Below are 23,076 nucleotides of genomic sequence, written 5' to 3' on the forward strand. Positions count from 1 at the left end.
CATAATTCCTGAAATCGTTGATAAATTTAACATCATCGATGATGATATAATAAGAAAAAAATTAATCGGATACAAACAATCTGACAAAAAAAATAAACGTGACTTTGATCTTGATGTTGAATTTATTATTAAGTTAAAACAGCAGCAGAACAATCATTGCGCAAGTTGTAATTGTATAATGTTATGGCGGTATTCGAGTAATGATTCAAGACAATTCACCGTAGATAGAAAAGATAATAGTCGCGGTCATACACGAGAAAATACCATGTTAACCTGTCTTGAGTGTAATCGACGTAGAGGCGCTAGCGCCTTGGGTGCTGGCACTAGTGCTAGTTAAGTGATCTAAATCACCGGAGTGATCGCGGCGGTAGTTGTGTATCCGCGGGAATTATTTGTAGTTGTTCACGCGTAAATCCACGTTGAGGAGCAGCAGAATCTAATCTGTAGATTGCAGGTCTGGAAACGCCTACATTTCTTCCAGTGGATCTTGTCACGGTAGATATTTTGTGTGTGGTAACACTCCAAATAGGATCAGTCGCTCTCGCTTTACCACCTTCAAGTTCACCAGGCTCATATAAATATCTGACTGTGACATCACCTAATATTTTTTGTTTTCCAGCATCTTTTCGTTGTGTTGGTATATTTTTTTTGTGACCGCGCTAATGGGTTTCATGTTGGTTGTTCGTGTGATTTCATTATTTAATGCAGCTATCACGATTGGTAATCTTGCAACCCATTCACGAGATCTCTTATCCTGAATAAATTCCCTCGCGTATTGATATCCAAATAACCGTTCAGCAAGTGTTCGATTAAATCGCTCAACAATTGCCTGATCACGGTGAATTGCAGTATGACCTCGTCGTATTTTGGTATTATGTTGTTTCATCAACGATGATACTGGACCAAGAAATTCCTTACCAGGATCAACCTGTAGTAGCTGCGGCCATCGCAGACCACCTTGTGGTCCAAGTCCTCGTTGATAAATTCGTTCAAACGCATCGGCTACTTCAGATGATGTTTTCGCCGATAGCGGCTCTGCTTCTTTATATCTACTTGCAACATCAACTACGGTTAGCGCGTACTTGTACGTTTTTCCACGTACAGTATCATGCGGTAAAAACAGAATATCAGCTTGATGAACTTCATTAGGAACACTGACATCGAAATACGAGTACTGAATTTGTTTAGGACGTGGTAGATAAATTTGCCATATTGCTTGTTTAGATAACCACGTTTTAGCAGTAGAATGTTTAACCGATGCTGCATCAGCGAGTTTACCAATTGCTGCTTTGCCTCTCCAGTATCCTCTCGGTGAATAATAAATTGATTCCATTATTAATTACCAGCCCCAATCGCTAATTTACCTTTCATCGAGGATCTTACTAACCAATTAGCTAATGATTCTCTAATATTTTTATTTTTTATAGAATTTAATGAATGAATTAATTTTACATCTGCAATATGCCTATCTTGTAGATTTTGACTTTTATAAGCTACATCATGAGCATGACAAGCTCGATCAATAGCGTTTATTGGTTCCTCGCCTGGTTTTGGTTGATCTTGATCATCGAGCCTGATATCAAGTCGAGTACCAGGACCGCAATAATTATATCCTGGTAGATGTTTTTCTCCGCTGTATTTAGCCCATGGAGCACCTGGAAACTTTGACATCAAATTAGCAATATCACCACCGCGCCTATTAGGTAAAAACGAAAATTTCTTTCTACAGCATACAGAACATTTTCCACCGTACGCTATTTTTTTATTTTTTGTTGTAACCGTAGCTAAATCAATAGTTGGAGTTTTAACTTTACAGCGTAAACAATATAAATTCATGTTATAATATATATGGATATAATTGATTTCTCAGCAACTCGGCAGCGAGAGCCAGTTAAGCATCATCCTGCGCTACCGAACTCCATCAGAATGATTATCATAGGACCATCTGGATCGGGTAAGACGCAATTATTACTTAATCTGATAATGAGATGGTTGAAATGGGATAAGTTGTATTTAGTAGCACCATCCGTTGATGATCAACGATGTTATGATGTACTTAAAGATTTCAATGAAAACGCGCGATTACTGGATGAGGATAATGATGTTATAGAGTTTGTAACCGATATTGATGAAGCACCATCCGTAGATTCCATAGACGGATTTATTAATAATTTAGTTGTATACGACGATGTGATGCTAGATAAACAATCAAATCCAGCCAGAATATTTTCCCGAGGGAGACATAAAAATACAGACGTGATCTATGTTACTCAACGATATACACAAATTCCGAAGGTGATCAGAGACAACTGCAACATTTTAGTTGTGTTTAATGGCGTAGACACACACACGTTGCGAAATATTCATCAAACCTGGTGTGGTGGTGACATGGATATAATTAAATTCAAAAATTTCTTCTCACGAGCGCAAGCTACCCCGCATGGATTTATAACAATAAATTTACATGATCCAAGAACAAGATATCGTGTGGGTATTGATAAAATATTTGGGTAACAGGGGTGATGATAAAATTAAATTTAATTAAACAGATATCATTAATATAATGAACAACTGTGCGTGGCTGCGTCAAGGAACAACAGATAAATGCAACAAAAGGTGCCGTGGAGAATATTGCAAGAAACATAATTATCTTATAAAGAAAAACCTTCATGCTGGTCCACGAGGTTGTGTTGGATGTAACAACGGCGTTAGAGGATTATATCAGATTTGCAAAAATTGCGGTGGAGATCGATATCGAAGTTTGATGAACTATTACAGAAAAAGAAAGAACATAAATCCAAAAATAGAAAAACCACCATCAGAACTTGAATATTACTTGAAACATAGAACAAATTCCGAAGATTCAGATGAAGATGAAACAGATGAAGATTCCCATGATTCAGATGATGATTCCCAATATTGATAGCAGCAGAGAGGGGCGTCTACGGTTCTGTTTGGGACAAACAATAATCGTAGACGTGGTAATTGACCTCTATGAGTGGTCACTATTTTTTTTGGTAAAACACAAGGGTGACCATTCCCCTAAGTGGTCTGTTCACCCTCTCTGCTGCTCATGTAAAGAAAACTATTGCTTGGTGGTCTGCAAAGGCTTCCAGCTATGAGAAAATGGATCTTACTCAATGGTATCTTGGCGAGGACAGCTTCTGTGTGATTGTCAGCGGCGAAGTTCAATACGATCAACTATATAAGAAGAATAGATCTTCACAGTGAAATAGATCTTGACAGTGAAATAGACACACTGAAAAAAGCATTCAACCGTCAGCAAAATATCTGTACTTTTAATTTTTCTATGCAATTCGTGGATTTAAAAAAATATACAAACAATGTAGAAATCAGTTTCCATAACCTCTAACTTCTGCGATGTTCCGATCGCACGATAGCTGCCATTTGGACTTTCTTGGCTTTTTACGAAAATAGGATTGACCATGTAGACGCAGGTGCATCGAACTATTTTTTCATTCACAGCATCTTGAAAATGTTGAAAGAAGCAATAGCCTAAAGAAAAAAAATTCAGGGCGAGTTACAAAAGTTCTTCAGATTAATAAAATGATTCGTTCTGACACTCATATTACTGACATTACCCGTTTTGACACTGGACCCATTCGGAACATCCTCGTTTTCAGATGCGAATCGAATAAGTTCCATACACTGAAAGAGACTCGGGGGTGATCGCTCTAATACTTCCCAGATTGACAAGCTGGTTTTTTTTTAGTTGATGAACATCCGGTTAGATGTGAAAGAACCATTTTTTTAAAAACTCAAATGATAGGTGTCGTAAAAATAATACCCGTCGACGTTTCAATAATCAATGAAATTATGTACACCTTTAATTCTAATGTATTAATACAACTTCGTAATAAACAAAAATGAAGAAATCATTCGTTTTCAATAGTCCGAAAATGATGCTTATGTTTCTGCTTGTAATGACAAGTTATCGAAGTAATGTGACGTCAATGAAGTTATGACGTGTTACCATGGGTTTGATCCCTTTCGAAATGGCCATTTTTTGCATCTGATTTTTTTTTCTTTCTAACATGCGATATAAATAGGCAAGGACGTTCCGGCTGACACTGGACCCTGCCTATCATATTATGCAAGAGACTGTATATAGACTAAGGCATGATGAAGGATAAGACCTGAGTAAATCACGTTTTCCTCTCTCAAGTCTGTTGTAGCGCATGTGTCGAAATTATCAATATGCGATGATATGGGATGTGTTCTTATTATGTCATATTTTACCCCTGCACCTTACTTTAAGGAGTTACCGTCCTTTATATAGGTTTGTTTATACGCTTAACTGCACGGAGAAAGGAGATGGACCTTGAGAAAAATGTAAATTGTATTTTCATATTCATGTATAAAATAGAGCTCTAACTAATCTATTTATAAGTATGTTATTATTAATAACTTTCAAAAGCTTTGGTCACGAACTGCTTCAGAATGCACGGCTGCTTGTACAAGTTGTTGATATGTGTATGACTATAGTACAAGTCACATTGGTTATGTGTGCGCATTTACTCATTTTAAATTAAATATAAAATGTTCTTTTAAAATTTAAAACTAATTTTCTTTAATCAAAGTCTATTCAATCCAGAATATTGAATGCTCTGCACCTTAACTATCACCAAGAAACTTCAAGACGAAAATTATTAAATGAAGTGAATACTTGCCACTTAAAGGTATGTCAGATCTAATTCTTAACAATGACACCCGTTACTGAAATAATCGGTGTTGAATGACCCGTGTGGCTTAAAGACTTTAAGTTACTAAAGTATGCAATGGATAACTGAAATGTACTGGGAGTAAAAATATGCAATGGAAGCCAATTATATATATTAACACTGTTTCGTCACTATTTGAACTATGTATGATTTCTGGTGATAAATTGACAAAACCAAAAACAAAAATGAAAATTTATTTTAAATAATAGTGCATATTTGCTGAAAGACTGACCTGGTGCGCAATGGAAATCATGCAACAGAGATTTCAGAAGTCATTAAAGTATATTTAGTGGTCTTAATCTCAAATATCAGTAAATATTTTATTTTTATATTGTTAACTTAATTGAAAAATGTGTTTCATGTGAAAGTGACTGACTAGTCCTACAATGTAAGATCTATCACATGCTGTTTATGTTTTAGTGCTATGCCCAAAACATAAATATCAAGGTCGAGGTCTTACATTGTAGGACTAAGCGACCGACCAGCTGCGCAATGGAAATCATTATGCACAAAATTTATTTAGTGGTCTTGATCTCAAAATATGGATAAATGTTTTTATTGGTTATTTTTATATAATGAACTTAATTGAAAAATGTGCTTTATGTGACAGTGGCCAGCCTGCAATGGAAATTGGCAAATGCAGTGGAACTATCTTTTCTTACGATCCTGCTCCGAAGTATATTAAGAAGTACAATTTTTGGTTAAGAAATATGTGATTGTATTTATGTCGCAGTTTCTCGTCGGGAATATTCTGCTAATGAAAATGATCACTCATATAGAAAAGGTCATTACCAAATTTATTGATGGTATAAAGCATTAGCGCAATAGAAACAAAGTATGCAATCAGTTATGTGATTATTACTGCAGACTGGTTGGTACATATTGTTTGTCAGATAATTAATTGGATTAAAAAAAGTATGTACAAATCCCCAAAAAGTAATCTTGTCACAGATTGTTTATATGCATGTCACAGATTTCAAGGTGAAAATTGGATGACGTGGGAGCAGAAGCAGATGTGTGAGTGGAACACTCTCCAGCAAAAATGCAATGGGTGACTTCATTGATATTGGAATATTTGAATGTTTCAGTGAGGGATACAGTGATACTTTGTAGTTTTTCCAGGATGAATGCTTCAATATACATAATCAGTTGAACATTAAGTGTACAAAATCTAGCTATTTCCACAACCTATCTCTACCTCTCCATTTATCTATTTTTATAAATGTATGTCTGTCATAGCTCTTATAGCAATGTATGCATTTTAATCCTGCCATTTTTCCACATCTACATGTCTGTCTACATGTACTATTTACATGCATCTTTTTTGATAACTTTTAATTATTGATTTATGGTTTTCAGGTCCAAACAATGATAAAAAGAAGACAGAAGTTCTCTACTATGAAGAAAAATATGTTATTTTCTTTTATTACCTGTATTTAATTATGCCATGTACTTTCACTTTAGTTGTGATATTTTCTTGTCATATTTTTGGGGCAAACTCAGACACCCCCAAGTGACAAATTCAGTTTCTTTGTCATCTTGCCCTTACCCTGGACAAGCTGACTTTTATCAGATTTGTAAAGAGTTTCTGAAACTTTTTTAATTGCTGTCAGACATGTGATTTTTGGCAGAATGAGGCTACTTTCCACTAGCTGTTTAATCATTCAGTGATTTCAGTACATAATGAAACTAAATCAAAAATGTCTCTAGTTGTTTGGTTTTTAACAATAACGATTGAAGACCCTCATTGGTCACATTAGTTGGTGATAGAAGATCTAAAAGCAAGATTGATGGAAGACGTTATATTTTTAAAACAATTTAAAAACATTTTCCATGACTGAATTCATTCAAGTGTTGGTACATGTTTTAGAAAGAACAGGTTTTTAAACAGTGTTGGGATAGCTTAATCTTCAAAAGCTGGCACTTTTGTCAAAGAAATTAACAAGAGATTTGTTTTTTGCTACATGTATGTGTTAGATCCAGAATGGTTGACAAAGACTCGTGTTCCCAAATTTTGAAACACCTGGACTGAGAAAATTGACATAACTTGCAAAACATCACATTATCAATGTTTTATTGTATTTCAGCCACAACAACTGTCTAAACCAATAGCTGTTCAATTTTGGTGCTGCCTTCAGATTCAGTTGTTATCAGTGTCATCTCTCATTCTCTTATTCTTTATATGTATTGCTTGTAGTGTGTATATATGATCAATGATAACTGAATGGAAGATGATAGTGCTGTCTTTCCTCTGATCTGAATTAATTAATTATTACTTAAATTGTCAGGAATTTATCCTAGCAAACTGATTACATTATATGAACAACCAGTTGGCAAAACTTGGATTTATGCTCTGTTGCTTAATTGGTTTTTACTTTCTGATTTTTTTCTGACCTATTACTCCTTTATAACCAATATTTTGTAGTTACAGCAGTGCATTCTCTTGGATGTTTGACAATATGCCTAGTAGTAAAGGTGCAACTGTGAACACCTTTATCTACTTTATTGCTGGAAGCTTGAAGCCAAGATTATCATGCAGTTATGGCACCTGTCATGCAAAGATATGTCCTTCATTGTTTGTTTTAAATATTTAAATTTAATTACAACATTTAAGGTATGAATACTAGTAATTTACCTGTGCCTTTAAAGACCTTCAAAAGAAAAATGCCACTGTTTGTCAGTTTCCTTAAGGTAACTTTCAGCCAAATTATATGACACTTTTCATTGACAAGTGTAACAGGCAACTCACTTAGAATATGAGAGGCAGTGTTTAGATTTAGAAGGGCTGCTGGCATCATGATATCAGATTTTTTCAGATGTCTTTGTCTGACAAAACATGCAAAGAATGGCAAATCTTCACGCGACAGGTGTCAAAATGTCTGTCGTAATTGCTCCCTAAGCTTGGTTCTTCTGTATATCTTGGTATATATAGCCATTTGTATTTCAAAATAAATCAAAATGATGAAGCTAAATGCCATCCAAATTATTCCCAAATCTGGATTGTTTGTTTTGTAAAATGCAAAACAAATGAAACACATGAAAACTTAATCAAACAAAAGTTACATCATTGCATTCTAAAATGCTTTTAGAATATATCAGTAGCCTTTATGACTCTTTAGTAGGGGGTGAAACGATTTATTGATATATCGATGCATCAATACTTTTGCTGAAAATGATACACATATCGATACAATAGACGGAGAATTGATACAAAACGATACTTACCATATGAATGTTATTTTAGTCTTGAGCAGTCATGAATACTTATTATTAGTTGCCTTGTTATTCTGTACAGTTATAATCCATCTGAAACAGCATTTGCAGTCATAGGCACTCATGTTTGTTAGTAAAAACGAAAAAGACTATTTACGAATACCCATTCACCATCTACAAGTTAACACAAAATAACATGGTTCGTAATCTGGCCCACCTCCTCCATACCATGCTAATTATCTTAACCCAAGGTATGTTCAGCATACATTTCAAACGTGTTCCACTTGTATAATGAAGTTCTTTACTAATCATTTTAATAACCACTTTCATGTGAAGTTTGTACTTTGAATTGTATCTTGACTCCTTTGGTCGATTTGAAAGCTATGCTAACAGTTTGTTGCATGTTGAAATATGTTACACTGAATTCTCATTTTTGGTTATTGCTTGTTCCAGTCCAGGTTAAATAATAACCACCAATCAGAAATCAGTGTAGCTTATTCTCTGCTTGGCAAACAGGAAGTATTGGCAGAGCAACAGAGTCTTTGTGGGAAAGTCATTAGATATGTCAACTACGTACACAGAGATGCTGTCAGGGTGTGCTATTGCACGAATTGTGCAAAATTTGTACAAATTCACGTGTTTAGAGAACAGTGAAATGAGACAACTCCTGCAAATTCATTGAAAGTCCCACATATGAAAATGTGCTCAGTGAAGTATACAATTTATTTTAAACCGTTCTTGTCGTGACATCTGTTTTTCAGATAGCAGCTGTTCCACATCTGGGTTCTTGAAGCACGGCATGAATAGTTGTGAAACTAAATTTGATTAGCAGAACATGCCCAGGAATAAGGATTATGGCATAGTTTGAAACCATGTAAGAAGAAAGTCTTACAAATGCATGTTTAAAATACAGGACACCTAGTAAACCCAAAATTTCTGATTCCCAGCATGGTTCATTGCGATCTTGTTTGGCAAATACTTGCTGATGATAATGATGATGGCAATAATTTTTAAAGCTATGAAGTATATCAGATTATTGGAGCTGGGAAAGTGTTAATGGAGACACCAGTGAGTGATTTTGAGCCTGAAACAGTATTAAATACAAGTCAGATGCACATGCTGGACGGACAAAATATAGATGGCATGACCCTTCAGTGGTATTTTGAAATTACATGTACAAAGGACAGAATACTGAGCCTGATTAAAATACAGACAATTTAAAAGTAGAATGCAATTTTCATTTTTTAAATTGACCAGTTTTGCCCTGAGGATCATATGCTACAAAACCATATACATGTATCCATATCAGGGTCAAGATAAATTGAATAAAAAAAAGGGTTAAAAATGAAATTAAGAAATAAAGATATATATTTTAATACCTCTCTCTGCACAAGCATTGATGGACGAAATACCCTTATACAACATTATTGAACAAATAAGAAATTTGGCATAGTAGTTACTAAACTACAGATTTAACAAAGGAAATTGATGTTAGTGAAAAATCCTTTTTTGGAGCAGATGTGTCCATGAGATAATATCTCTGTGCTCTGGAAAATTGTACATAACAGTAACAAAGATCAGTTTCCCAACATATTAAAGCTGACAAAGCTAGCTATGTATATACCCCTTCAGAAAGAAGCACAGAACAATATTGATACATGTACAAAGAAAAGGAGCAGAGTATGCTCAGAATTAATTAACAGATTAATGCTTATACAACTAGAGGTGACATCTGTCAAAGATGTTGATTTCAGTAGAGCTATAAGAAAGTGGAGCAGGAAGAAAGAGAGACATATATTGAAGTTTAGATAAATATTGACCTATGACCATTTCATCCTCCCCCTCTCTATATCTTTAATAAAGAGGGAGGTCTTCCTTCCTTTCATCATCTCTCCTTAAATTGTACATGTGGAACGAATATGGAATTTCTCTTTTTTTATATGCAGAAATATTTAACTAGTGATTGAATGTGCTGAATAAATGAAATTAGCATAGAATGAGCTGTGGGGCAGATTTCAAACTGTGTAAGTTAAAAAATTATAGAATAGGACTGTGTATAACAGTCTTTTGCATCTGCAGGAAGTAAAATGTGATAGATTTTGTTGGTATTCAACCTCATTCCCATGCTCAAAATTGTTCTAGATGAGATTTTCTTTGCATGAGGAAATTGCATTATTTTGTCTGTTTTGAAGATAACATCATAATGTCTTCCACATGTAACTGAGACACAAAATTGGTAAGAAGATGTTTTCAATTCATTCCTGTTGTACAAAACAAAGGGAGCTAAGTTGAGCCACCATTAAATGGCTTAAAACGGATAAAACTGCCACCAACTGGTAGTGTGATAGCATTGTTGTTATCTTCTCATCAATGAGAATTGCATATAAATATATGATAACTATATGTTTATCTGTAGTCTGCATGCTAGAAATGGGATCAGAATGTCAATATACATGAAAGGGCACCATGACCTACCTTCCTCGTATTCAATACATGGCACAGGTGTATTGTTTCACCCCTACTCGTTAGATAGTGTGCCTGTCATGTAGATTCAGATTCTACTGTTGGGCCAGCCTCGGTTAGCTACCATGTTGTGTCCATTGGTAGGACACTTTCTTCCAATTGCCTACTTGTGTTGCTCTGCAGTAAACCATGAAGCCAAACAAAAACAGTACAAGTTTTATTCCTTTGTTGCTGATACAAAAGAAGTGAAGTGGTTTTCAAAATAGTACATGAGTATATTGTATATAGTCACACATAAGTCTTATCCAAGTACAAACTGCATAGATCCAGATCTGCCATCAAATAATGCATCAGATCTGCAGATCTTTATCTATTCAGTTTGTTTGGAGCAATCAGTAAAGCAAACAACATAAACCTTAATCTGCTAGTGCATTGTGCATTGGCAGATCAGGGTCTATGCTGTTTGTAGTTTGACCCGACTATAGGCGAATACATACAGTATATACTTTTCATTGATTAGCAAAGGAGGGTCATTTTCATTACAAGTTTTCATTATAACTTGCACCCAAAGTTAAAAATAAAGTAAATCAGTACATTTTCACATCATGAACAGATACATAGATACACGAATAATCTTTGCAAATACCTGGTACATGTAAATAAACAAAGACAGTGCGTGTTGTACATTTAGGGTACTGTAGTATATCAAGTGAATGGAACCCCCAAAGATTTGACTTAGATAGTTTATGTGGTAGAGAAAAGGAGAGGTATATATCCATGTGTAAAATTAGTTCCATCTCAAATAACCCCATGGTTTTCTACTAAGCATAGAGTAATTCTAGTCCCAGTCTCAAATAACCCCCCATGGTTTGCCACTCAATATAGAGTAATTCTAGTCCCAGTCTCAAATAACCCCCCATGGTTTGCCACTCATTATAGAGTAATTCTAGTCCCAGTCTCAAATAACCTGCCGTGGTTTGCCACTCAGTATAGAGTAATTCTAGTCCCAATCTCAAATAACCCCACAGTTTCTTGTCCTTATCTCAAATATCCCCACAGTTTGTCACTAGACTACCGGTAATTCTACTTCCAGCCAGTCTCAAATAACCTAATTGGTTGCAGTACAGAGCAAGAAAACAAAATTAGGCACACTTAGTAACATATTAATCAGTAGTACAGGAAGCCTAATGATATTCTGGTGTTGGTTGATGATAAATTGTTTATGAATTATTTTCTATCATTTCTCATTTCTCATCTTCAGATTAATGAACAGAAAGTGTTAGAAAGCGAGTTGAAGAACTTGAGGAAAGGAGCGGTAAGATGTACTCATTTAGCAACATAAATCAAGTATTTGTTGAAAATGCAAACAACAACAAGAAAACAAATAAAAACATTGAAAGCTGAATTCTAAAGAATACACTTCCTGATAAACTATTGACCATGGGTGGTCGAATGGTCTAAGGTGTTTGCCTTTGCTGATCACTCACATACATTTCACCTCAGTCAACCCGTTTTCTAACCTCAGCTTTACCAATGTGGGTATGCACGAAAGCTTGTCCGTAGCTTCCCGTACTTGTGTGGTTCTTCTTCCAGCAAATATATTGATATGATGTATAGCCTAATATGTGCTGAAAAATGGTATTAAACCCACAAAGTCTGATAAACCATGGATACTTACTGTGTATACTTGCTTATAAGTCAGGTCCAACTGCAAACAACACATACCCTTATTCAACATTGCATAATGTACCAGCAGATGAAGTACAGTGTTGTATGTTGTATTGATTACTCCTGACAAATTGCAGAGACCCAGATCTTCAGCAGATTATGCAGCATCAGATGTGGGTCTCTGCAGTTTGCATTTGAACTTGGACTTTATAAGTGACTATATTTGACAAGAACTTCTCACCACGTTTGCCATAAAGTTTCATAGCATTTTTCTTGTAAAGGCAGGATGTTGTTTGGATCTCTCGCATGTAAAAGAGATTTTGGAAACTGAAATTTTGACTTGACATTGAATCAATGAAATTATTTGGTGCAGATTTTCTGCTTAGAAAATTAAAGTCCAGTGAAATAATCCTTAGAAGAGCATATCCTTGAATGTAATAATTGTAATTGTAATAATTATAATTGTGGTTGTAATAATTATAATTGTAATTGTAATAATTATAATTGTGATTGTAATAGTTGTAATCAAAAGGAGGATTTCACTCATTCAGAAGAGTCTATAGCCAGGCAACAGTGCTTTTGAAATTCAAAGCTGTGATATCAATTTAAGATTGTGAAATAAGCCTTGAAGGTTATACACACATGATTTGTGAAGGGATCAAGATTTAATACCAAAATTACATAATATTTCCAGAGTGTCTACAAAAAGCAGCAGAACAGCAATGTTTTCTTCAAAGCCAACAGAGAGAAAGTTTTCCAGGAGGCAAAAAGTATGTACCGTTGCAAAAAAGTTCCTTTCAGATAAATTGCCTTTTGCTTAAATGCAGGTCAATGTATTTTAAGATGCCAAGAATTATATATCCATTTACATGGAAATTCTGCCCTGATCTGGCCCCGGTGAATATAATCGTTGTTGGAGACTGTTTCATTGAAACTTTAACAGACATGGCAGGAAGATAAAAAACTTGATGCCCAGCAACCAAGGATGAGTAAAACTGAATTTGACTGGGCAAATCAAATTCCACATAACCTGCTTGAAATTTTGATAGGATATGAATGAAAAAGTTGAATTATTGTGTAGAGTCTATTAGAGGCAAAAAGCATATCCAGTTTTTAAAAAGCCCAACACCAATTTATTTATAAGCTCATGCCTGTGATGGTGAGGATTTTTGTCCTATCCATTGTTTTATGATAAGCCCTGTTAAGAAATGGCTACCCGAGTTTTAATTGACTAAGAAGATGTTACCTTGTTACATGGAGTTTTTGTTTAGAGTTAAAGCCATAGTTTTTGTTTTGTAACATAAGTGCAAGAAATTTAGTTAGGGCATAAACTTGTAAACTTGTCCTTTAAAAAAAAATGACAGAATGAAAATTTAAAATACTCAAAACAGAGTTCTAAAAAAATATCTTATTGCAGATGTTTAAACTCCATAAAGTGTTTAAAAATCTACTTGAGGTTTTCTTACTGCAGATGTTTAAACTCCATAAAGCGTTTAAAAATCTACTTGAGGTCTTAAGACCCCTCTTTGGTTTATATATCAAATTACCTTCTTTCATGTCACAATTTTAAGTGCACAAAAGAGTTAACAGTTAAGAATTGCATGTTCATGGGGAATGAAACATTTTGGAACAGTCTGCATGGCGTGCCAGGATTCAGGATTTTCATAAATCTGTATTTTTCCCTAATATTCCTATATAAATTCCTGGGCGAGTAATGTAAAATTATACATGCCCAGGAAATGTATACTTTTCCCAGGCTACTAAGGAGTGAACTTTTTTCGTTACTTTGTCATTTTCATAGTATTGTAATGTTCATGTTAATTGCAGTTTAGGCTTCTTAATTGGGTCAGTTATATTTCAGTCCATGAATGAGAAAGTTTTGTCGATCCAATTCTTGAAAATGAGAATATGATTCATTTACGTGACAGTTAGGGTCAGCCTGAGGTTCAAAATGTGGGAATTGCATTTGATAAATCTTAGAAGACAAGTCAGTTGTACACTGCCATCCAACTTTAGAGTCGCTCATTTCATGTAGAAAATTTAGAAGACAAGTCAATTGTACACTGCCATCCAACTTTAGAGTCTCTCTTTTCATGTAGAAAATTTAGAAAACAAGTCAATTGTATACTGCCATCCAACTTTAGAGTCTCTCTTTTCATGTAGAAAATTAAGAAGACAAGTCAATTGTATACTGCCATCCAACTTTAGAATCTCTCTTTTCATGTAGAAAATTTAGAAGACGAGTCAGTTGTACACTGCCATCCAACTTTAGAGTCTATCTTTTCATGTAGAAAATTTAGAAGACAAGTCAATTGTACACTGCCATCTAACTTTATAGTCTCTCTTTTCATGTAGAAAATTTAGAAGACCTGATCAAGGAATACAAGCAATTAGAGGCCACATCAGAAGGGATCCAAGGGGAGACAACTCCCTTGGAGACATCTAACACAGTGGAACAAGATGGCTGACTGTAACAGATGGTAATCTTCTCATAGTGCATAGTGTTAGAGTCTATCCACAGTCAGGAGAAGGAGACAGTTATAACAGAAAGCAAGTGTGTCAATGATCAGACAATAAAACATTTCATCAGCCGAAAGATTAAGCTACATCTGCAGCTTAGCGGACATCATGAGAATGTTAGCCTGTTAACACTCACACACTTGAAAACAATGTATGTACATCTGTCACACACAAACTAGAAATCCTTGTCACAAAGGACTGAAGGGGAGACAACTACCTTGGAGATATCTGACCCTATGAAACAAGATGGCTTATCAAATAAACAGAGTAAATAATGATTCATATTATTTTTGCCAAGAGATGTATTTATTAAGTATAACAACATTGTAAAAAGTTTCGAAGTATGCCTGAAAATAGGCCCAAGATATCCATCTGTTTATCTAATATAGACTAATTCTAGCCTGCCAAAGTTAATAAGGTTATTTTAAATTGTATAGTACAGTATGGGTTTCAGTTGCACAAATCGATACAGTATCAGATCTGTTATAGTCAAGACAAATATGATCTCTTCCAATACAGGTTTTCTATACAACATTGATGAATACAGTAGAAACCCATATTGTACTTCCGCAATCAGTGTAAAATTCTTTTACTTTTTTTTAAGATAATCTGTAAATGTGACTTTAAGGTAAATAAGTAACTGTAGAAAAAGCACAATATAATTCTGTTAATATGTTTGTTAAAATCTTCATTTAATCCACTTTTCAACTGAATCAGATAAAACAAAAGGTGAGGCAATTAAGAAGTTCGCTAGTTATCAAATGATGAACAAAATAACAATATGTGAAAAATCATGGAACAGTATCATGTTTGATGCAAGACATTACTGATATAAATTTAAATCACTATATCCTAAGAAAAAGAAATTGGCAAGGAAAGATTGTGCACTGGTAATAGTTTCTAAACTGAAGGACATTGTTCATGTGTATTGCCAATATTTGTGGTAAAAATATATTTACAGTATGGTTTTAATAATCATGTTAGTTAATGGATGTATTATGGATATTAAGATCAAAATAAAACAATGCTTGATTAATTACCAGTTACCAACATATAATTGAAACAGTAACTTTTCCTGAACAGCACACTGTTTATTAGGAATTATCAGCCAGATAAACAAGATATAACAGATCTTAGCTGACAGAAATTTTAAAATCATACGTATATGAACCAAAGTCAGATCAGTACATTTCACTATCACCGGCTACTTATTTAGACTTTTTAAAAAAAATATTATTGATAAAATGCAATCTCATGTGTTAATGGTCTTGTGTTGACAGTCGCAAACTAAATATGCATTGCCATGGTTTCTTCCCAATGGATTTTAAAATTTTACAAGCACCAAAATCATCATTATATCTGTAAAAAGCAACAAAACTTCTTGGATTTTATCATACAAAAGGTCAAACACTTTAAAGCTACAACCTTATATACTTTCCTCATAGTTCAGTCAGACTGCAAAGATCCAGATCTTCCATCACATAATGCACTGGTAGATCTGGGTCTGTGCTGTTTTAATAAAATTCATCAGGATAAACATGATAAACTCTGATCTGATAGTGCATTTTGTAACAGGAGATTAGGGTCTTGGTTATTTACAGTTGGACTCAACTTATGAGTATATATGGCATTTAAAAGTATTATGCCCAAAATGTTTTTTTTTTAAAATCACAGTGCATTAGCTACTTATTGTTTGATTGTTTGATCATCAATCCCAGTTTTCTTTTCTCATGTGATTCAATATTCTCCGTTTAAGGAGACCCTCTACTTCATCAATATCAATGTAATTATTAACACATTATTTAAGTGCATTTTGTAATGTCAGTGATCTAGGATTGGTGATTGAGTAGTTGCCACTGCTGCGGTTTGGGGCATTGTATGTGTACTACAAGATTGCTTGAGTGAATTTGAAGTTGATGCAGCTTCAGGGATGTTCATGCATATAGAAGGACAAATAAGTATATGTTACATTTGTCTCAGATTTTCCATTTTACATTGTTAGAATTAAAAAAAAATCAAACTTTGGCTGTTTTTGTGTCCTCTCAATTGACATATGCCTCCCTCAGTCTCATAATGGTGGTATTGCATCCTGTATGATTTGTTTTTCTCCCTGGGATGTTACATTATGTAGCCCTGTTCTTTATTAAGTGCCAAAGTTTGTGGATGCCAAGAGGGGTTTGCCATTGTTTAGATGATGGCCTGTGTGTTAAGTAGTATGACAAGTCTTTCTTTTACACAGCTAGCAGTCTTCAGCAAAAATAATGGCAAAAATTTACAAATTCTCACTTTTTTGCTATGTCAAAAGAAAGTTAAAACATTACATTTTTAATAAATAATGTTTCAATAATAAATGTATCTTGAAGACATATACATAGCTGCCAACCCTTACGAATTTGGCATGAATTTCATGACTTTTTCAGCAATTCACGGATTCACGCTGCAAGCCAAAAATTCACGGATTCTCCAATTCTCAATTATTTTAAATCTTTAATAAAATAAACGATTTCTTGTTAAGCATTAGTCGTGATATTCGCAGTTGCCGAAACGGTACGGTACTGCTGGTCGCGATATTAGTAGAACTACAGCCGAGTAGTGCAGTTGGCCCGGTAGCAATTATTTTACCTATTTTAATCTGTATTTATAAGAGTAGTTTTACAAAAGCTTGTGAGATAAACTGGGGCTTAACCGAAATTTTGCTCTGCGCATGCGTCACCAACACTGATTTGAGTTACCGTTCGGCATCACATGTAAGATCTTGAAAATGTCTTCACCACCAAGGAAAAAGAAATGTATTGCTCAAAAAGTGAAGTTTAATTTGGAATATATCAAAAACTGGCCGTGCATTCTGCCATTAAACATTGATATACATCATGCTTTTTGCACTCAGTGTGCCACAAATTGTAGTATTGGGCACGGTCGCAGAAATGATGTGGGGAAGCACAACGGTTGCAAAAAACACGTAGAAGTTGGGAAAATTAAGAATTCGCAGATTTCAGCTCTGGAATATTTTAAGCCACCAGCAGAAGACCTGCAAGCTACCAATGCTGAAGCATTATCTGTGAGTTTTCTTGTCGAACACAATCTACCTTTATCAGCTGGAGACCATGCTAAACATTTGTTCTGAAAAATGTTCCCGGACTTGAACATCACTTCCAAATTTTCCTGTGGAAGAACCAAGAGTGCTGCAGCTCCTTTGTATTCCTCACAGCGAAAGAGTATTTTCTCAAGTGAGGAAAAATAAGACAGAATTTAGGGCCTCCTTAGCTGCAGACAATTTGTCAGCACTTTTAGTCGCCAAGATCAACCAGCAGGCAAGAAGTCTGAACTGTTTAAAAAACAAATTTACGATCAAGCAGTTGAGGAAGTTCAAGTCTGCCACAGTATCATGTCTTGATAAATAAATATTTCTGCATATATGTAGTGTTTTAGTTTTATATTGCGATATTGATATAGTGTAGTATTGTCGGTCAGAGTGGATGGAGTTATCGTCATGGTATTTTTCACTAATTCATGTCCAAATTCATGACTTTTTATCCCTATTTTCACTAATTATGAGCCTGGAAGGTTGGCAGCTATGCATATAATTTTGGAAAATTACAAAAACAAATTTTATTTAGCCTGTAGTTTTATTTTCATTCAAATTGTGTATTAACTCCTGTCGAATTTAATAATAACTGAAATTCATGTTAACATTATCACATATATAGTAATTACAAGTAAGAAATAAATACAAACGTGTAACATTTGGTATTCTCTAGCAAGAGGTTAACTGGGAATGTCTCTGACATGTCGAGAGTTTCACAAAGTTTTGGATTGAATGGTCTATCCTCTGCCTCCTCTGTTTCCGTAGTATCTGTCTCTCAGATATATTGCCTAAGTTACATTTATTATATATGTAATAAATATACCGGTAGTGAACTAACTTTTGACACTGTCCATTGTTCATATCAGCTGTCATTTATCAATTATCTTCATGACATTGAAATTTATTACAATCTGATGTAGTTCAGGTTTTAATTATACATAATGAATTTCAATATCAAATCTTGCTGTATAGCAGTTTATTTTGTAAATCAATATCTAAAATAGCTTATTTCAAGTAAATTGCATGCAATCAATAATACTATTGAATGTATGTGTATCTCCTTTGTTCACCACTGGTCATGAATACAGTCTTGATTGTCTGCCTCCCACACCACAACATAGTTCATGATGCTCATCCCAACCCTGGTTTCCGAAGAAGTTGTTCCTCAATGACAAGACAGGGTTGCATCTGGGATGTGGCATTGTGAAAATCACTCCCACCCACCACCCATTGTTTTTTAAGATTTCCCACAGAAAAGATTTCAATTCTTTGCAAACAAAGTCATGCACGAAAAAAAGAATTGTGCATTTTTCTTTATGAAGAATGTGCTATTACTTTCATTTTTAAAATTTTAATGGTTTGATTCTTCAGTGGTATTTGTGTAAAGAAATACTGTCATTAGAAAACACATGACTTGAATTTAAGTTTTAATACTATACTATAATATTCAGAACATATGATATGCATTTAGTGTTATACTGTAATATATGGAATATTTGTATTTGGTGTTATACTGTAATATACAGAATATATGTGTTTAGTGTTGTACTGTAATATCCAGAATACATTTATTTAGTGTTATACTGTAATATACAGAATATATGTGTTTAGTGTTGTACTGTAATATACAGAATACATTTATTTAGTGTTATACTGTAATATACAGAATATATGTGTTTAGTGTTGTACTGTAATATACAGAATACATTTATTTAGTGTTATACTGTAATATACAGAATATATGTGTTTAGTGTTGTACTGTAATATACAGAATATATGTATTTAGTGTTATACTGTAATATACAGAATATATGTGTTTAGTGTTGTACTGTAATATACAGAATATATGTGTTTAGTGTTTTACTGTAATAGGCAGGACATGTATCTAGTGTTATACTGTAAATGTATCTAGTGTTATACTGTAAATGTATCTAGTGTTATACTGTAATAAACAGAACACATTATATGTTTAGTGTTATACTGTACTATACAGAATAAATATATATATATATATATATATATATATATATATATATATTCAGTGTTATACTAAATATATAGAGCATATGTATTTAGTGTTTTACTGTAATATACAGAACACATTATATGCATTTGATACATTTAATATATTTGCTATTGTACTGTATGAATCAGGTGAAGTTTTTTCACACCATACTTGGAGCCCACTTTTTCACTATATTGACCCCCTATTTTTTCAGATTCTTTGGTTGCAAGTGCCCACATTTACCAAATCCTAGATGCAGCCCTGCAATATTGACACCATGGCAGACATCTGAAAAACTTTTATCTCTGCTTCCTCTGAACAGAGTTATATTTGCATTTGGTATTTTACCAGAAGACTTCAAACTAGTGGTCATAAATGAAAATGGTGCAACTAAGACATCCAGTATGGCCCCCACAGTGGCCATCTTGAAAATCTTGTTTTTGATACTCCACCTGAATGAGTGGTTTTATCAACTTGAGGTTTTCACTGAAAGACTTCTGAAGTTTTCTAGTTGGTAATCAAAGAAAATTTATGCCCAATATGGCTGTCATGGCTGTCATCTTGAAATTTTGTCGTGGCTACTTCTCATGCACAGACTGTCATATTGACATGGAATCTTCACCAGAAGACTTCTTGTGATGTTGAGTTGGATCTGAATGAAAAAAATGGTGCCACATGGACATCCTGTATGGTCGCCATAGTGGCCTGACTTGTTATTGGTACTCCACCTGAATGGAACATGGGTTCTTCACTCAACAACATTTTATGATGTCTAGTTGGTCCTAAACGAAAATGGTGCTGATCTCAGATGCATTGTGCCCATCACAGCAGTGATCTTCAAAATATTCTTATTGCTTCTCCTTCTGAACAGAAAGTCATATCAGTGTGATGTCTTAACTTGAAGACATCTTAAGGTGTCTGGTTGGTCTTAAGTAAAAAGTGTACCAATGTGATATCTAATATGGTCACCACAGTGGCCATCTTTGAAATCTTGTAGCTACTCCTAATGGATGGAGAGTCACTTTGACATTGGGTTTTCACTAGAAAACTTCTTGTGATATCTAGTTGGTACCAAATGAAAATGGTGTTGATATAATATCCAGAATGGCTATTGCAGCCATCTTGAAAATCTTGTTAGTGCTACTCTTCATAAATGGAAAGTTGTATCAACATGGGGTTTCCACTGGAAGGCTAGTTGGTCTTGAATGAAACTGGTACTGATCTGACCTCTCTGTTTTCCGTGGCAGCCATCTTGAAAATCTTCTTGCTGTTACTCCTTCTAAATGTGAAGTCATATCAACATGGGGTATTCACCAGAAGACTTGGGGGCCCAGAGTGGCCGAGTGGTCTAAAGCACTCACCATTCCGAATCGCTGCCATCTCATCTCTGTCTGCATGGGTTCAAGTCCAAGGCTCGGCTAGTGTGGGTACATGGGAAAGCCTGCCGGTAGCTTCTCGTGGTTTGGTGGATCTTCCCTGGGTTTTCCAGGGTTCTTCCTCCACCAGTTATGCTGGCCGCCATGTATAGTCTATCTTGTGCTGAAAAATGGCGTTAAAACCTAGAACAACAACAACAACCAGAAGACTTCTTATAGTGTTTGATTGAGTCTGGATGAAAATTTTGACATTCATTATGGCATTTTGTCATCGCTATTCTTCTGAAATTGATGGTCATATCAACATAAAGTTTTCACAGAAGGACTTCTTATGATACTTACTTGGCCCATGAAAATTGTGACTCACAGACATCCAGTATGTCTGCCACAATTAACATTATCTTGTCAACATTTCCCCTGAACATATACTCCTACTGGCATATGGTTTTCACCAAAGGATTTGAATGATGTCTAGTTTTGTCTTAAATGAAAATGGTGCCTTTCTTACATTCAGTATAGTTTCCACAGTAGCTAATTTGAAAATCTTATTGCTGAACTGCGTGGGCTCGAGTCTAGGATTCGGCCAATGTGGGTATGTGAGAAAGCCTGCTAGTAGCTTCTTGTGGGTCGATGGTTCTTCTGGGGGTTTTCCTGGGTACTTCCTCCACCATTAATACTGGCCGCCATGCATAGCCTATTGTGTGCTGAAATATGGCGTTAAACCCCACAACAACAACAACAACTTATTGCTGAAGAATAACATCAATGGTTTCAACACTCAGCAGTTAACAAGAAGTAATGGTCTTATCTTGAATTCCTGAAAATTCTTTTTGAACAGTAGAGCAACAATTTCTTCAAGAAACTTTGTTTGACAAAATTGTTAGGGTTCATTTTTACAGACTTGAATAATCTTTATTTATTACTTTATTCATATTGTTTAACTTTCTTTCTACATTTAGTTCAATTTATTTCATTACGCAAATGACTGCACAATAATATTTACAGTGAGAAAATGAAAGAAAATAAAATTGAAACCTCAGTCATTTTATTTTTTTTAATGAAAAGATTTTACCATTTAGGAAAATTTTTAAAGTAAGTAGTTTATATGTCCTATTGTTATATTTAATTTTAGCGAACCTGGCTGTAAGGCCAGATAAGCTTATGATATGGCACTGTGTGTTCTTTGTTGTGTGTCATGTGTCATACATTGTCCAGCTGTCAACAATTTCATGTTACCACTCTGGAGATCATACAAAATAAGCTTGCTTATAAGTTGATTTTTCTGTGTCAATCAGTTTATATGATGAAAATCTTGGACGAATTAGATAATGAGATAATCTGTGCATGTTAATGAGGTGATCTTGCATCTTATAAGTTGATTTGACTATTAAGTTGAACACACACACACACTTTATGGCTGTGAAAAGGGAATTTCTCTATGGCTTTCATATAAGTCGAGGTGTTTTTTGCAAGTTAAATCTGCCTGTAAGGGTTGACATGTGGTCTGTGAGTCAGTGTTACACTTGGGAAAAATAAACAAGTCAAACTGGATAGATGTATAAACTGATAGACAGACAGATAGGAAAAATAAACTATTGTAGAATAAATACATTTGTATTATTGAGTTGAGTATGTGCCAATAAATTGATGACTTACTATTTATCCATCTTCTTGTAATAAGTTTGATAATGCTTAGCATGTTTAATCCCTTCATGTAATAAATCCATTGAATTATATGTCATATGCGGGTATACAATTTGTAATCCAGAATGAATGCAATTCACAATATCTTGTAATATATTAATTCCAAAAGTATTATAACACACAAAGTAAAGTTCACATTTTTGTCATTCATGGTATCCTGTAAATCTCACTTTCTACTATCATCTGGTTTAAAACCCAAGAAGTCATCTTCATTGTCGGAGTTACCAAATAAAGTTCTGAATTCCTCCACTGTCATTCAGTCTTCGTAAACATCCTTGTCTTATTTATGGTCCAGTTCTG

At 34.5% G+C, this 23,076-nt stretch overlaps 1 protein-coding gene across 1 annotated transcript; it reads left to right on the top strand.

The window, feature by feature from the left end:
* The first annotated feature begins 4,268 nt into the window (after nucleotides 1–4,268).
* LOC149779513 (ASNSD1 upstream open reading frame protein-like) lies at nucleotides 4,269–22,808 on the top strand. Its single transcript, XM_089940224.1, has 4 exons — nucleotides 4,269–4,353; nucleotides 11,680–11,733; nucleotides 12,781–12,856; nucleotides 14,442–22,808. Exons 1-4 carry the CDS (start codon nucleotides 4,336–4,338, stop codon nucleotides 14,552–14,554), a joined length of 261 nt encoding a protein of 86 aa, XP_089796350.1. The 5' UTR covers nucleotides 4,269–4,335; the 3' UTR covers nucleotides 14,555–22,808.
* Nucleotides 22,809–23,076: the final 268 nt, after the last annotated feature.

The sequence above is a fragment of the Sinohyriopsis cumingii genome, chromosome 17 (genome assembly GCF_028554795.1).
Source record: "Sinohyriopsis cumingii isolate HCF-2022 chromosome 17, ASM2855479v2, whole genome shotgun sequence".
Classification (NCBI taxonomy): Eukaryota; Metazoa; Mollusca; class Bivalvia; order Unionida; family Unionidae; genus Sinohyriopsis; species Sinohyriopsis cumingii.

Coding starts and splice junctions, on each gene's coding strand:
- LOC149779513 (XM_089940224.1), top strand. Junction 11,734..12,780: donor AGAACTTGAGGAAAGGAGCG/GTAAGATGTACT, acceptor TAATATTTCCAG/AGTGTCTACAAAAAGCAGCA. Junction 12,857..14,441: donor AGTTTTCCAGGAGGCAAAAA/GTATGTACCGTT, acceptor CTTTTCATGTAG/AAAATTTAGAAGACCTGATC.